We start from the raw sequence: 15,106 nt of genomic DNA, 5'->3' as shown, positions 1-15,106 counted from the left end.
TGTCAAGGTTCAGACAGACAGAATAGAACTAATATTCTGTAAAATAATGTGGAGTAAATCTCCAGGGCTGTATCACAATCACAGAGGAACCAAAAGAAAATTGAAATGGTTATTAAAGACAAGAAAGCTTTTTAATGTAAAATATTGCAATATTAGGCAGATAAATAATTCATAAGAATACATCAACAGCTTAACGCTGTGTTCTTCCATATAATCCAAGCAATCACACCTTTCAATCACACCTTTCATCGCACCATTTCTATAATCTGCTTTGTTTGCTAAGGCAGATTTTAACCACGGACAATCAAATAAACCACAATTGGCTAAGGAGTGTATATTACAATAAGCCACAGACCACAAACCTTACTTTAGAAAACTGCAATGACTGAAAGTGTAAAATGCATTAAAATAAAAACAAATAGCCATTATGGCGTGGGGTGATGTTTCAGCTTAGCTGGTAAGGAATACAAAGCCTTGCCCTTCAAATGACCTTTAAACCTCCCAAATAAATGAAGAAGATTGCAGTCTTCTACTGAGATAAAATATATTCCACTGACCCAGTGGTGGGTTGCGAACCAGTAGTAAAAGTATGGACATCATAATGGAATATCTGTGCATGCGCAGAAGCTTCTGCTCATGCGTAGAAGTCTGTGCTCCCATTGCAAATCAGTAGTAAAGATAACTAGAACCCACCCCTTCACTGACCTCTAAGTAGCAAGGAATTTATCCTCTATAAAGGAATTTTACAGAAGTAGATTAGATGACACTGGTGTGGATATTGGAACAACCTTCCTATAGAAGTTGTAGGCTCTCTACCTTTGGAGAGTTTTAAGACTGCTCTTTAGAAGGCCAGATCCTGAAGATGAAACTCAAATACTTTGGCCACCTAATAAGAAGGAGAAGAACCTAATGCTGGGAAAGATTGAGGGCAAAAGAAGAAGGGGAAGACAGAGAACGAGGTGGCTGGAGTCACTGAAGCAGTCCGTGTGAGTTTAGATGGAACTCCAGAGGATGGTAGAGGACAGGAAGGCTTGGAGAAACATTGTCTATGGGATCACGATAGGTGGGACATGACTTCGCAACGAACAACAACAACAAAGAAGAGCTACCTCTCATAGATATTTTAGAGAGTTTCCTTGTATACCAAAGAGTACTGAGCTCAATGATTCTTGTGGTCTCTTCTAACTCCTCAATTCTGTGATGCTGAACTACAATTCAGAAGTTACCTGGCCTACAGAATTCAGAAATGATAAGCATGTAATATAGTATTTATGGACAAGAATGTGCCCAGAAACTTCAGTTTCCCTATCCTAACCGGCTTTTGTTTAGAATCTTTTAATTATAGCAGACATTAAATGGGAGATGGGCAGGAAAAGCAGCAAGTGTCAGCTTCTTTTTCATATTATACAAGAATGCTGAGAAAGCTAGGAAGTGTCCTGAGAAAAAATACAATAAGGGGGGCAACCACTCTGCCTTCTAATAAGAGGAGAATTTATGACAGTGATATCGTTTTGGGGAGCACTAGTTCTCTCAAAATTGTATGTTCTAAAAACTTTACATGTTTGCCCACCAACCACAAATTACACACCTCATACAAAAGCAATATGAATTTACCTTCTTGTACTTTTCAGAGGAATAGTTTGTCAAATAATTTATTCGGAATATGAAGAGTCATAGAATTTTGTAATCTTTTTTCTTCTAGTATGAAAGACGCCAAGTTACGTTGCAGTAAGTAAATAAATAATCATATATATCTTTGTCAAACATGAAGGTGGTGAATGGGATCATTTAAAGGAATAAAAGATGATGTAAAAAGGAAAACACAATTTTTCAACTTTCTATTCATAACAGTTTCATAAACACACACACACACGTATTATGAACCGAAATTTGAAAAACCACATTTTTCTTTTTACATCATCTTTTATTCGTTGTCGTTGAGCAAAATGGGGCAATTTGCCTTTATGCCAGGGAACTTTTGTGCAAACCAGATTTTTACTCTTCATCAAGTCATGGAGAAAATTATGAATATGAAGAAAGGAAATATACTTTGTATTTCTTGATTGAAAGTGTATGATTGATTGATTGATCTAATTTATATAAGCACCCATCTCGCCAAGGTGACTCTGAGCAGTATACAACAAAGCTAAGAACAATGAATAAATATGCAAAACCACTGTTTTCATTCATTATAAAAACATTAAAAAATTTAAAAAAATAAATCATACAAGAACTTAATAGATATAGGGATGCTAATGGAGTCACCCCAAAAATTCATCTGGAATTCCCAGTTTTGCTGGCATAACCAGGTCTTAAAAGACTGAAGAAAGCTTAGAAGTGATGAGAGCAATGCAGAGCTGATAAAGTGAATAAGTTTGATTATGCTTTGCATGAATATAGAGTTGACAGATTGCTGGCTACTATTAAAAGAAAAATGAAATACTATACAAATAGTTTAGCACTGAGCAGGGAATAAGCAAGGCTGTCTGGTTGTTTGATTGTTTAATGTATTTATGGATAAATGTATAAGAAATGGCTCTGCTGATCTTAAGAGCAATATTGGTTTTGTATGCTCAAGAATTGAGGCCTTTGAACTCTGGTGCTGGAGAAGACTCCTGCGAGTCCCTTGGACTGCAAGGCGAACAAACAAATCAGTTCTAGAGGAGATCAACCCTGACTGCTCTTTAGAAGGCCAGATCCTGAAGATGAAACTGAAATACTTTGGCCACCTAATGAGAAAGAAGGACTCACTGGAGAAGAGCCTAATGCTGGGAAAGATTGAGGGCAAAAGAAGAAGGGAGAGAACGAGGTGGCTCGATGGAGTCACTGAAGCAGTAGGCATGAGTTTAAATGGACTCCAGAGGATGGTAGAGGACAGGAAGGCCTGGAGGAATGTTGTCCATGGGGTCGCGATGGGTCGGACATGACTTCGCAACTAACAACAACAATGCTCATGATCTTATATCTTTTTCCTGTGGGTAATCCTTACTGAATGCTGTGTTTTTTAGTACATTTGTATAGAATTGTGCTGTTGGATCTCAAACAAACTACAATACCATATTTTTCAGATAATAAGACGCACCGGAATATAAGACGCACCAAGATTTCAAAGAGGAAAACAAGAAAAAAAATAGTTTTGGGCCTCCGTGCCTCTGTTTTTTGCCCTCCCCAGCCCCAGGAGCACTCTGCAGGCCTCCCAAACCCTCTGCATCTTCCATTTTTGCAAAAAATGGGCCTTTTTTTGGCAAAAACGGGGTGTGTGGGGCAGGGTTTTGGGAGGCAAAAAAATGGCTGTATTCAGTCTATAAAATGCATTAATATTTCCACCCTCTTTTTTGGGGGGGTGGGGGGAGTGCGTCTTATACTCTGAAAAGTACAGTAAGTCTCATTTTAATACAGTAGGACTGAAGTCTGGTTAATCTTGAATGAGATTATATTATGAGGGAGGAATGCATTTACATTTTTTTAAAAGAAACATTTTTCTATACCACTGTGTCTATATTTGCATGACTGGCATATGGTGTTTGCTATTCTAGAGAATCTGTATTCATTAGTTTAGTGATCAAATATACCTATAACTACAACTGTATGATTCATTGCCATTGCCTCAAAACTAGAAGTTGTTAAAGTCTACATTTGAACCTATTCATATTTCATATTATCTTTTGCACACTTATCTTTCTTTAATCACAAACAGTTGAAGTGATAGAAGAAAATTAAAAAATAAATGATCAGGTATGGTACAGTTCCCAATCCAAATTAGCCATATATAATCTGCCAATTAAAACACAAGTCAATCTTAAAACCAATTACTTCCTTAACTGAAAGCTTCTTCCCTACATATAGCAATCAAATAAATTATTATACATAATGAGGCTTTTTCACAATTATTTTTACATATCTATCTGGCATCTAATGCCACAAGCTAATGTTTGTTTAATGAGCGATGCTACTAGGTAATTTTTTTTTTCATTCATTTATTCATAAATCTAGAGCTATTTCCTTATCTTTCTCGTTCCTTGCCAGGATTTTACTTTTGCAACCTGTTGCCGAAATTGTAAATCTAAGAGGTGAGGAGAGAAAATAGCCAAACAATTTTGCTGCCGTGGTTGACATCAATAACATATCCCAACCCCCAACCCCCAAAAAAGAAAAGAGAATCCTACATCATGATGTGTACATGGGAAAAGAGATGTGCTAATAATGCTGCTTTTTTTCATCATGCATTTAGCCACATGGCATATATGTTGGGCACGCAACTCTTGCCATTTTTAATATTATTTGAGTGTATTGAGCACTATTGGCCATAAAACTGAATACAATGTACATGTCAATTAATTAATCATCAATTTCAGAGCAGGCTCAGGAAGAGACAGTTCTTATGTACACATGGTAGTACAAGCTGAAAAAAGAAAAGCGAAACTCTAAGCCAAACTATATCCCAGAAGCAAAGAGGTACCAGAACCTGAATGGGTTGTCAAGATGTCCAGTCACCCACTATCTATTGCAGAACACAATATCCTCCAGAAAGGTTTCAACTATAAATAGATGGTGCTAATCAGTGAGAATTCTTTGCAGCCTTAGAAGCAGCATTTAAAACCGCAGAACCTACAACAGAGACCCAAGCAAACATAACACAGACAATAATCCTACAGATCCGAAGAATACAGAATCAGAACCAGCTCAAAGCAGAGGACGGAGATACACTCAAAAATCTAAAGAAAGACCTGTCATCATCGTCCTGTCATCAGGCAAAGGCCAATCCATAAGTGTCATGGACAGATCACAGTACACACAAAAAGTCAAAGAATTACTAGAAGACAAATAAATCTACATCCGTGCATGCACCAAATTGGTACAGAAATTTGACAACTTCATCAAGAGAACCCTTAATGACCTACTCATGAGAATCAGATAACAAAAGAACAACAGTGGCAGATGAAAACCAGTGAGTGGGCCCATTTTCCCACTTCTATGGATATCCAAAAATACACAAGCCCAACATAGTTCTTTGTCCAATGGTATCATTGCCAGGACCCCAAATACAATACAGTCAAATAATTTACAATAAACCTGAACATCTCACAGAGGAGAGTGAATATTCTATCAGCTCCCAACTACAGTTCTTCCAGAAAATCAAAGACCTAACAATAGAAGATCAAATGGTTTATTTATTTATTTATTTATTGAATTTTTTATACCGCCCTTCTCCCGAAGGACTCAGGGCGGTGTACAGCCGGAGATAAAATACAAAATATGTACAGTTAAAACAAATTAAAACAGCAAAATTACAAAAACGGCTAATAATTAAAATTAAATTTAAAATATTTAAGAATATTAATAAAACCCCAATTTAAAATCAAACTATTATGCCAGTCCCGCTTGAATAAATAAGTATGTTTTTAGCTCACGACGGAAGGTCCGAAGATCAGGCACTTGACGTAGGCCAGGGGGGAGTTCATTCCAGAGCGGTTTCATTTGATGTCAAGGCATTCTTTATATCCATAGACCCAGAACTGTTTAAAGTATTTATGGCAGCATTACTACACAACACTTCCGACTTAACTAAATGCACATTGAACTATCCAGAATCATGGACTTCATCAAACTTTGCCTCACTACCCATTTTCAATTTGATGGACAATATGCCAACAAATTAGAGGAATATCCATGAGAATCACTCTCAGGACTCATAGCAGAGATTGCAATCCAATGCAATGTCTAGAAATTGTAGCACTCCTATGCACGTAACCAAAAGTATGGATCTGATATGTAGATGACATCTTCAGCATAATAAAAAAGAAAAAAAACTTCAGAAGACACATGAAACAAGCAATATCTTAAAAGGAATAAAATTCACAAGGAAAGAAAAAACAACTTCCTGGATATCCTCATCTGCAGAGAAATTCATTACAAATTAGAAACATGTTCCAAGTACTTCATTATCAAAATAACAACCCGACTTCCGGTTTGGCTCCGCTGTGTTAATGGCGGCAATTTCAGTCCGCCCGTTCTTTGTGATTCTGTGAGAGCTGTTTAGACAGTGCTAATCTTCTGTCAACAGCTCGTAAATCTCTGCCTCGGGCAAAGAGGGGGAGATGAGCATTTGAACTGAAGTTTGAGCCCCCAAGAAAAGCCCCAGAATGATTTCTGGTGGTTTGATGGGAAACGCTCCTTCGATAGTTCAAAAAAGCTCCAGAGTCCAGAACGCCTCTGCAAAAAGCAGAGCAAAACGCAGCGTCCATCTCCGTGACTGAAGAGGATTTATGATAAATTTTCAACACGGAAGAATCGAAAGCAGGAAGGCTGGCATTTGCTTGTAAGATGATTTTAACTCCCTGACAGAGAAGTTATTTGAAGAGTGGAGATGAAGAAAGATGGCGTTTTGTTTTTTGAAAGTGAAAGCTAAGGAAATGCTGATTACAATTGCTGGTGTGGAACCTCTAAGAAGAAAATAACAAGATTTTTTTTCTAAATGGAATTCTTTTTTAAAAAAAAATCTATTTCTTTTATTATCTTTTTTTACAGTGTTTAAGAAGAAAAATTTATTGGGTTTTTTTTTTCTTTTATTCCTCCCCTTTTTTTTTTCTTCTTCTTCTTCTTGATATTACTTAGTTTAAAATGGCTTTTAAGCAAAGAGATTTAACCACTTCTAAATTATTGGAAATATCTTCACTTCAGGTACGGAAATTGAAAGAAGATATTAAAGACAGTCTAAGGAATTTTTACAGGAGCTTATGGAGGCTCATCTTTCAGAAATAGATCAAAATTTAATGAAATGGAGAGAAATACTGGATTTTAAAGATTTGGTGGAAGAGCAGAGTAAGGAGATGAAAAAATTAAAGGAATCAATTACTCCATTATTGTTATCTAGTACACAGACAGAAGAAAGACTGAATGAATTTAACCAAATTAATTTAGATTTGCAAAGGAAAATAGATGAAGTTCAAATTAATTTGAATTTAGAAAATAAAATAGATGATATTCAGGTTAAGGCTGATAAGGCAGAGGAAGAAAGGGTTATATTACAATATAAATTAATGGAATATGCTATAAGGGTAAGGGGTTTAAGAGAATTTAAAGAGGAAAATTTGAAAGAGATTTTTATTCAGGCCTTTGCCCAGATAGAGGAATGGAACCAGAAGATTTTGAAGTTAATATTGAAAAATTTATCGTGTTAATTCCTGGTGGGCAAGGCAGAAGTGTTTACCGAGAGATGTGGTTATTTATTTTACAAATAAGAGGATTAGGTATGGAATTTTGCAAGCATTTTATAAAAATAAATTTCAAATATTAGGACAAGATATAATAATGATGAAGGAAATTCCTCCTAAAATGTTAAGAAAGAGAAAAGAATTTGCCTTTCTGGTGGATGAGCTTAAGAAACATCAGATATATTTTAGATGGGAGGTTCCAGCAGGTTTAACACTGAATTATAAAGGAAAAAGTATTTTCTCAATACAATTTGTAAAGCACGAGATTTTTATACTAATGTATTAAAGATTGGGAATTCTTTGTTAACAGATGTTAAGTTGAATGGTGAATAGATGGTTGAAAATGTGTAAGATAGAAGAAGGAGGAGAATGTTTAACTTTATTAAATATGATTATGGTTAATTTTTGTAAATGACTTATTGTGGATATAAATGTGTAATTTTAGGGGTACTATATGATATATTAAAGGTATAAAGGAATAGGAAGATGGAATATTGTTTAATTTTGGAGGATAGATAGTAAAATTTAGGAACTTGGATTAAATATTATATTTAAGAGATGGATGTAATGTTAATTAGAATGTAATTGTTATAATAGATATATTGTGGATGATATAGGTGTAATTTTAACAATGTTATTTGACATAAGTAAGGTAAAGTGAAGATTTTAATTATTACAATTGACACTTTGGATATTTGTAATATTATTTGTTGTATATATAAATGTTAAAGATGTGAAAAGATGGACTATTGCTTACCCCTGAAGGTTGGACAGAAAAATTAAAGAAACTAAGTCGGAAATATGAACTATTTTGAGAGATTGCTAAGGAAGAAAGACATTTTAGAAGAAACCTTGGTGAATATTGGAAGATGGAACGTTGTTTTGATATTGATTGATGAAGGTTGGATATTAAAACTACGTACTTTATTCAAGAATAAACACTAACTCAATTGGAAACTTTGGAGAATTCTAGGAGTGGAATGGTCTGATATATAATGGAGTGGAAGAAAAGTATCTTCTTTGTCTTTGGAAGGAGTGGAGGTTTTAAGGAACGACTATGGATTATGATTTGTGCTAGATTTTAATTTTGTTGTTAGTTTTATACCCTGTACTCGGTTCTCGGAAGTCCTGGGGGTGGGGGAGGAAGGGAAGGAGGAGAGGGGGTAGAAAATGGATTGATAGTTAATGTACAAAGATGATTGAAGATGTATAATTAATGTAAGATCGGACCTGCCTGGTTACTACTTTAGAATGAAGGGAAAGAAGGAGTAGAAGAGAGAAGGAGGAAAGAGAAGAGGAGGAGGAGGAAAGGAAGGAAGGAAGAGGGGAAGAGGGAGAAGAAAGGAATAGGGAGGAAAGAGGAGAGGATGTAGATAAGAGAGGGGGAGGATGGTTATGGAAAGTAGAAGAAGGTAAAGAAGGAGAGTAAAAGGAAAAGGAAGGGGGTGGTGACCAGGCAGATCCGATTAATTGTATATGAGGGTACATTAAATATGTTATTGGATATGTTATTGGATAAGAATGTCAAAATAAAACTTTTTAAAACAAAAAAAAAAAAATAACAACCCAACGTCTCACAAGAATTGCTGCGGAACATTATTCTGATGAGCAAAAACACACAGCAACAACCCAGAACACCAGAAAAAGGAAACAGGTCATTTAAGCAACAACATTTTTCAACAAAATGGATATCCACACAACTTTATCAAAAAGTACCTGACCACTCAACCCACCACAAGGCAACCAATACAAGCTGTAAAAAAGATAGCACAGCCATACATCAGAAATATCTCAAAAACAACCACCAGACTACTACAATCACAAGGCACCACCCTAATGCACAAACCAACTAAAGCCTTCCAATATGTCTTAAGTAAACCAAAAGGCCCAGTAGCCCAAGGGGGGGGGGGAGAACCAGGAATTATCTCCAACATGCAGTATAAAGACTAACAGTAACTATGTAAGAGCATGTCCATGAACATCAGCTAGCAGTTAGAAGAGACTATGAAAACTCCTTAATCTCACAACATATGGACAGACTCAACAATAGGGGAACTGAAAAACTGTAAGGAATTTAGACCAACTAAATCCCAAAATGCTAAAGAATTCCTGGAAGTTTGGCACTCAGACAAATCAGCCATCAATGGACACATTCAGATAAACCATATTTACAAATCATTCAAAAGAGACAATTAAAAAGCCCTAAAAATAAAACAAAGACCAGAACATATCCTTCTTCGATATCCAACATCCAGAGAAGCAGAGATTAACACCTGACAAGCAATCAAACAGAAAATAATAATACTCTAAAGAAAGAACTACCAAGGAGAAAACCACACCCCCACCAATACTGGCAGGGCATGCTACTATATATAAATAGAATAAACCCCACAATCATTAGCACTAATAGTGTTTCCTAGTCGAATAATGAAATAATGAAATAATTGCGGCGATTCAGATGGGGCGTCTGAGGGTGGTCTTGTTGACATTGTTTGGGATGAGTCTGACCCTGTGGCTCCCGAGGACATGGACAGGTTGTTGGGTAGATTGAATGCCACCACGTGTTTACTGGACCCGTGCCCCTCCTGGTTGGTACTGGCCACTCAGGAGGTGACACAAGGCTGGCTCCAGGCGATTATGAGCGCTTCTTTGTTGGAGGGAGTCATTCCGGCCGCCTTGAAAGAGGCGGTGGTGAGGCCCCTCCTCAAGAAGCCTTCCCTAGACCCGGCTGTTTTAGGTAATTATCGTCCGGTCTCCAACCTTCACTTCGCGGCGAAGGTTGTAGAGAGTATGGTGGCACATCAGTTTCCCCTACACCTGGATGAAACTGTCTATCTAGACCCGTTCCAGTCCGGTTTCCGGCCCGGTTACAGCACTGAGACAGCTTTGGTCGCGTTGGTGGATGATCTCTGGAGGGCCAGGGATAGGGGTTGTTCCTTTGCCCTGGTCCTATTAGACCTCTCAGCGGCTTTTGATACCATCGACCATGGTATCCTGCTGCGCCGGTTGGAGGGAGTGGGAGTGGGAGGCACCGTTTATCGGTGGTTCTCCTCCTATCTCTCCGATCGGTCGCAGACAGTGTTGACAGGGGAGCAGAGGTCAACCCCGAGGTGCCTCACTTGTGGGGTGCCACAGGGGTCGATTCTCTCGCCCCTTCTGTTCAACATCTATATGAAGCCGTTGGGTGAGATCATCAGTGGCTTCGGTGTGAGGTACCAGCTGTACGCTGATGACACCCAGCTGTACTTTTCCACACCGGGCCACCCCAACGAAGCTATCGAAGTGCTGTCCCGGTGTTTGGAAGCCGTACGGGTCTGGATGGGGAGAAACAGGCTCAAGCTCAATCCCTCCAAGACAGAGTGGCTGTGGATGCCGGCATCCCGGTACAGTCAGCTGAGTCCACGGCTGACTGTTGGGGGCGAGTCATTGGGCCCGGCGGAGAGGGTGCGCAACTTGGGCGCCTCCTGGATGAACGGCTGTCTTTGAAGATCATTTGACGGCCGTCTCCAGGAGAGCTTTTACCAGGTTCGCCTGGTTCGCCAGTTGCGCCTTTCTAGACCGGGATGCCCTATGCACGGTCACCACGCCTCGTGACGACTCGCCTGGATTACTGCAATGCTCTCTACATGGGGCTCCCCTTGAGGGGCATCCGGAGGCTTCAGTTAGTTCAGAATGCGGCTGCGCGGGTGATAGAGGGAGCCCCTCGTGGCTCCCATGTGACACCTCTCCTGCGCAGACTGCACTGGCTGCCTGTGGCCTTCCGGGTGCGCTTCAAGGTCTTGGTAACCACCTTTAAAGCACTCCATGGCATAGGGCCGGGTTATTTACGGGACCGCCTGCTGCGACCGAATACCTCCCACCGACCTGTGCGCTCTCACAGAGAGGGACTCCTCAGGGTGCCGTCAGCTAGGCAGTGCCGTCTGGCGACACCCAGGGGAAGGGCCTTCTCTGTGGGGGCTCCCACCCTCTGGAACGAACTCCCCCCAGGACTTCGTCAACTTCCGAACCTCCGAACCTTCCGTCGCGAGCTTAAATCATATCTATTCATCTGTGCAGGACTGGATTAGATTTTAAATTTTATATTGGTTTTAATGGGTTTTATTATTTATATTGCTTTTAAAAATTGGGCCATGTAGAATAAGCTTTTTAACTGTTATTTTACTTTGTATTTATATGTACCTTTTTATTTGCCTGTGAACCGCCCTGAGTCCCTAGGGAGATAGGGCGGTATACAAATACGATAAGATTTATTTTTAAAGAGAACTCAACAGAACAAAGTAGGAGGACTAGCAAGAATTTGCAAGTAATAAATCTTAACTTCAGCTCTTAAATAGCTTTCCTTTGAACTAAATTTTAACTTGAGTGGATTTAAAATGGTGTTTGCAATATACAAAGGAAAGTGAAACTATAAAAGGACAAAGGAAGAGAAGAACATAACAAGCTACTTTTTAAATGGAATGAAGAACTGTTAATGATTTTTTTTCTTTTTACCTTTTTCTTTATCACAATGTTTAAGAAGAAAAGTTTATTGAATTTTTTTTCTCTCTTTTTGGTAGATTTTACAGTTTAAGAATGGCTCTTAAGCAAACAGAACTAACTACTAAAATCTTGGAAACTTCTTCACTTCAAATATGGAATATTTTTTTTTATAGGAACTTTTGGAGGCTTATCTTTTCTTAATAAGTTTTTAAACAAGAGATTTTTACACCAATATATTAAAGATTGGAAATTCTTTATTGTTAGATGTTAAACTGATTGGTGAGCAGATGGTGGAAAATGTAAGATAGAAGACAAGGGAAGGAGAATGCTTAAGATGTGATTTTGATGGTATTTTTTAATATATATATAGAGAGGGTTTAATTTTTACAACTGACTTATTTTGGGTATAAGGTGTTACTATTTGATATATGTGAGGTATAAAGGAATGGGAAGATGGAATATTGTTTAACTTTTGGAGGACAGATAGAAAAATTTATGGATGTAATGTTGGTATTTGGTTAAATAGAATTTAATTGTTATAATTGATATATTTTGGATATAAGTTATAATTTTAATAATGTTATTTGACAGATGTAAGGTAAATTGAAGAAATATTAATATTAGCAATGTTATTTGATTTATGTAAGTGATATTAAAGATATGAGAAGATAGAATATTGTTTATTTTTGGAGATTGGATAAAAATTTAAGAATTTAAGCTGGAAATATGAATTATATTTGGGAGACTGTTTAAGGAAGAAAGGTATATTATAAAAGAATTTCTGATGAATACTGGAAGATGGAATATTGTCTTGGTCTTGATCGATGAAGATTGTATATTAAAAATTATAAGATTCTGAAGACTTCAGGAGTGGAATGGATTGATATATATTTGGTGTTAATTGATGAAGATTGGATATTAAAAACTATGTATTTTATTGATGAACTGGAAATACTAATTTAATCGGAAGATTCTGAAGATTTTAGGAGTGGAATGGACTGATATATAATGGACTGGAAGAAGAATGTACTGTTTTGTTTCTGGAAGGGGAGTTAAGGTCTTAGAGAGAGGAGTGACTATGGATTATGACTTATGTTGTATTTTAATTTATGATTGTTAATCTTATACCCTGTACTTTGTTCTGGGAAGTCTCCGGGGGGGTGGGAGGGGGGAGGGAGGGGGAGGGGGAGATGAAGGATCAATGTAAAGGAATGATTGAAGATATGTAATTAAGAAATAGAAATAATTTGAAATGAAATCGGGGCTGCTCAGCTGCCATTTCAGAAGGGAATGGAAAGGGAGAGGAGAGAGTGAAGGAAGAAAGTAGGTAGGAAAGAGAGAAGTAGAAAAGGGGGAAAGGAGAGGAAGAAGAAAGGGGAAAGCGAGAGGGTTAGAAAGGGTGGAAGAGAAGAGTAGGGAAGGAGGAGAGGATGTAGAAAAGCGAAGGAGAGGAAGGATGAAGAAAGTAGAAGAAAGTAGAGAAGGGAGGAGGAAAGGTTTGTTAAGGAAGGAAGTGGTAGCTGGGCAGGTAACAAATGAAAGTTAATGACTAATGTTGAATAAGAGACTGTATATTGAATAGGTTGTTGGAAAATGGAAATAAAACTTTTTTACTAAAAAAAAAAAAAGGCTCCACTGGTGATCCCAGCTGAGTTCCCTGATCGTCAAAGGCTTTTTTTTCTTTTAAAGGCAAAAAAATGCTTTTAAAAGAAAAGAAAAGCCTTTGACGATCAAGCAAGTCAGCTGGGATCACCCAAGGAGCCTTTTAAAAGCATTTTTTCTATAACCTCTTCGGCTGAAGAGGTCATAAAAAAATGCTTTTAAAAGTAAAAAAAAAGTTGGCCACGCCCACCTGGTCACATTACCTCCTCCACCACCAAGCCACGCCCACAGAACCAGTAGTAATAAATTTTACATTTCACCCCTGGTGTGTCCCCTTTCCAAGAATTGCATGTCATAGTTTTGCAATCACTGACATAGGCCATTACTCCTAAGAGATCATTTACTAAGTCACTTCAAAATCTAGAATGAAATGAAAAGCTATTATCAAATGAAATATGTGTTGATGCAATTCAAAGTACAACATCATGTTTTGCCTTTTTTTACATAAATGGAAAGTTGTAACTGCCCAGCAAACACCTATTTCTGAGTATGTTCCCTTAGCCTGGTAAAGATGTATATTTATGTATTCATAGAGGTTATTGAAAATAATGCAAACTAAGGAGTAATCAAGTATCAGTAGCAGTATAGATGGAAACCATATCAAAGACATACCCATTTTTTCTATTTTCATAGGAACAAGAAATATCACTAAGGAATAACCGTGTAAGTAAATTAAGACATGCTGCTCAATTGATATATGTCATTATTTCCTGTTTGTTGCTTACCTGATTCTCCTCATGAGAAACCCTCATTTGTTCTTTCAAAACAGACATTCTGGCTGCTTCCTCTTTGCGCAAAACTCGTTCTTTTTTAAGCTCCGGACTCCAGAAGGTCTTGATGCTATTCATGGAAGATCCAAGCTTGCTATCCTTGATGTCTAGCTCTTTCCTTAGAAGGTCATTTTCTCTTTGTAACTCCTTCAGCTGAGCCTGTAAATCTAGCATGGTGCTGTCTCTTACTTGCCTCAGCATGGAAGGAATTTGATGGTGGTGATGATGTGAGGAAGTGGTCAACCCTCCATGCTGATCAGTATAAGAGAGGAGATCTGAATGGGAAAGGCCAACAGAAGCAATATTAGGGCTGCTTCCCATCGCTGTAACTCGTCCACCATATACAGCTCGATTTGTAGCCCTTCCAAGAGTCATTGTGCCCTTTGGGAAAGTAGTAGATGCCACACCTTCATGGTCACTCAGATACATTGGTCCAGATGTTGCATAGGCAGCATTAAGTGACTGAATGTTCTCCATTGATAAAGTTTTACCTGTCCCTCCACCTCCTCCACTACTTGTTCGCCGATGGCCCAGACGAGGAGACCTCGGCAAACGTGGAGATCTGGCAGGACTGCCTTCCAGGTTACTGATTGTTCTTGCACTTCCGTACATTTTGATTTTACTGTGAGGTACTACTTAACAAGAAACTATTCCTCTCTTAAGTAGGATGCCTAGCATTAATTTTCAGTTGGAAATATTGGCAAACAGCTTCACAGCACTCTTCCAGAAGGCAACACATTCGTTGAAATCAATTTTCCGGGTTCGAGATCTGAAAATAAAGCAACAATGTTATGGTTGTGCAAGTAACAATATAGCAGCGACATCTGGGAGAACTAATTCGTGTCATATATCAGGTTATATAAATTGCAAATTCCATTCACTGAACCTGGTAATATTTTTTTAAGTCTTCATATTTATATTCTTTTCAATTAGTATCCAAAGGTTAGAAAAGAGGAAATGCTAAAAATACTATATTACATT

General features: G+C 37.9%; 1 protein-coding gene across 1 annotated transcript in view; it reads right to left on the bottom strand.

Moving 5' to 3' along the window:
* Positions 1–14,737, bottom strand: part of ERC2 (ELKS/RAB6-interacting/CAST family member 2) — a 617,452-nt gene extending 602,715 nt beyond the window's left edge. Inside the window, exon 1 of the mRNA XM_058170468.1 lies at positions 14,081–14,737. Within this exon, the coding sequence (XP_058026451.1) occupies positions 14,081–14,737 (657 nt within the window). The remainder of the gene's footprint in view (positions 1–14,080) is intronic.
* Positions 14,738–15,106: the final 369 nt, after the last annotated feature.

The sequence above is a fragment of the Ahaetulla prasina genome, chromosome 2, assembly GCF_028640845.1.
Source record: "Ahaetulla prasina isolate Xishuangbanna chromosome 2, ASM2864084v1, whole genome shotgun sequence".
NCBI lineage: Eukaryota > Metazoa > Chordata > Lepidosauria > Squamata > Colubridae > Ahaetulla > Ahaetulla prasina.
The sequence above is the reverse complement of the archived record's forward strand: the minus strand, read 5'-3'. Positions and strand labels throughout refer to the sequence as shown.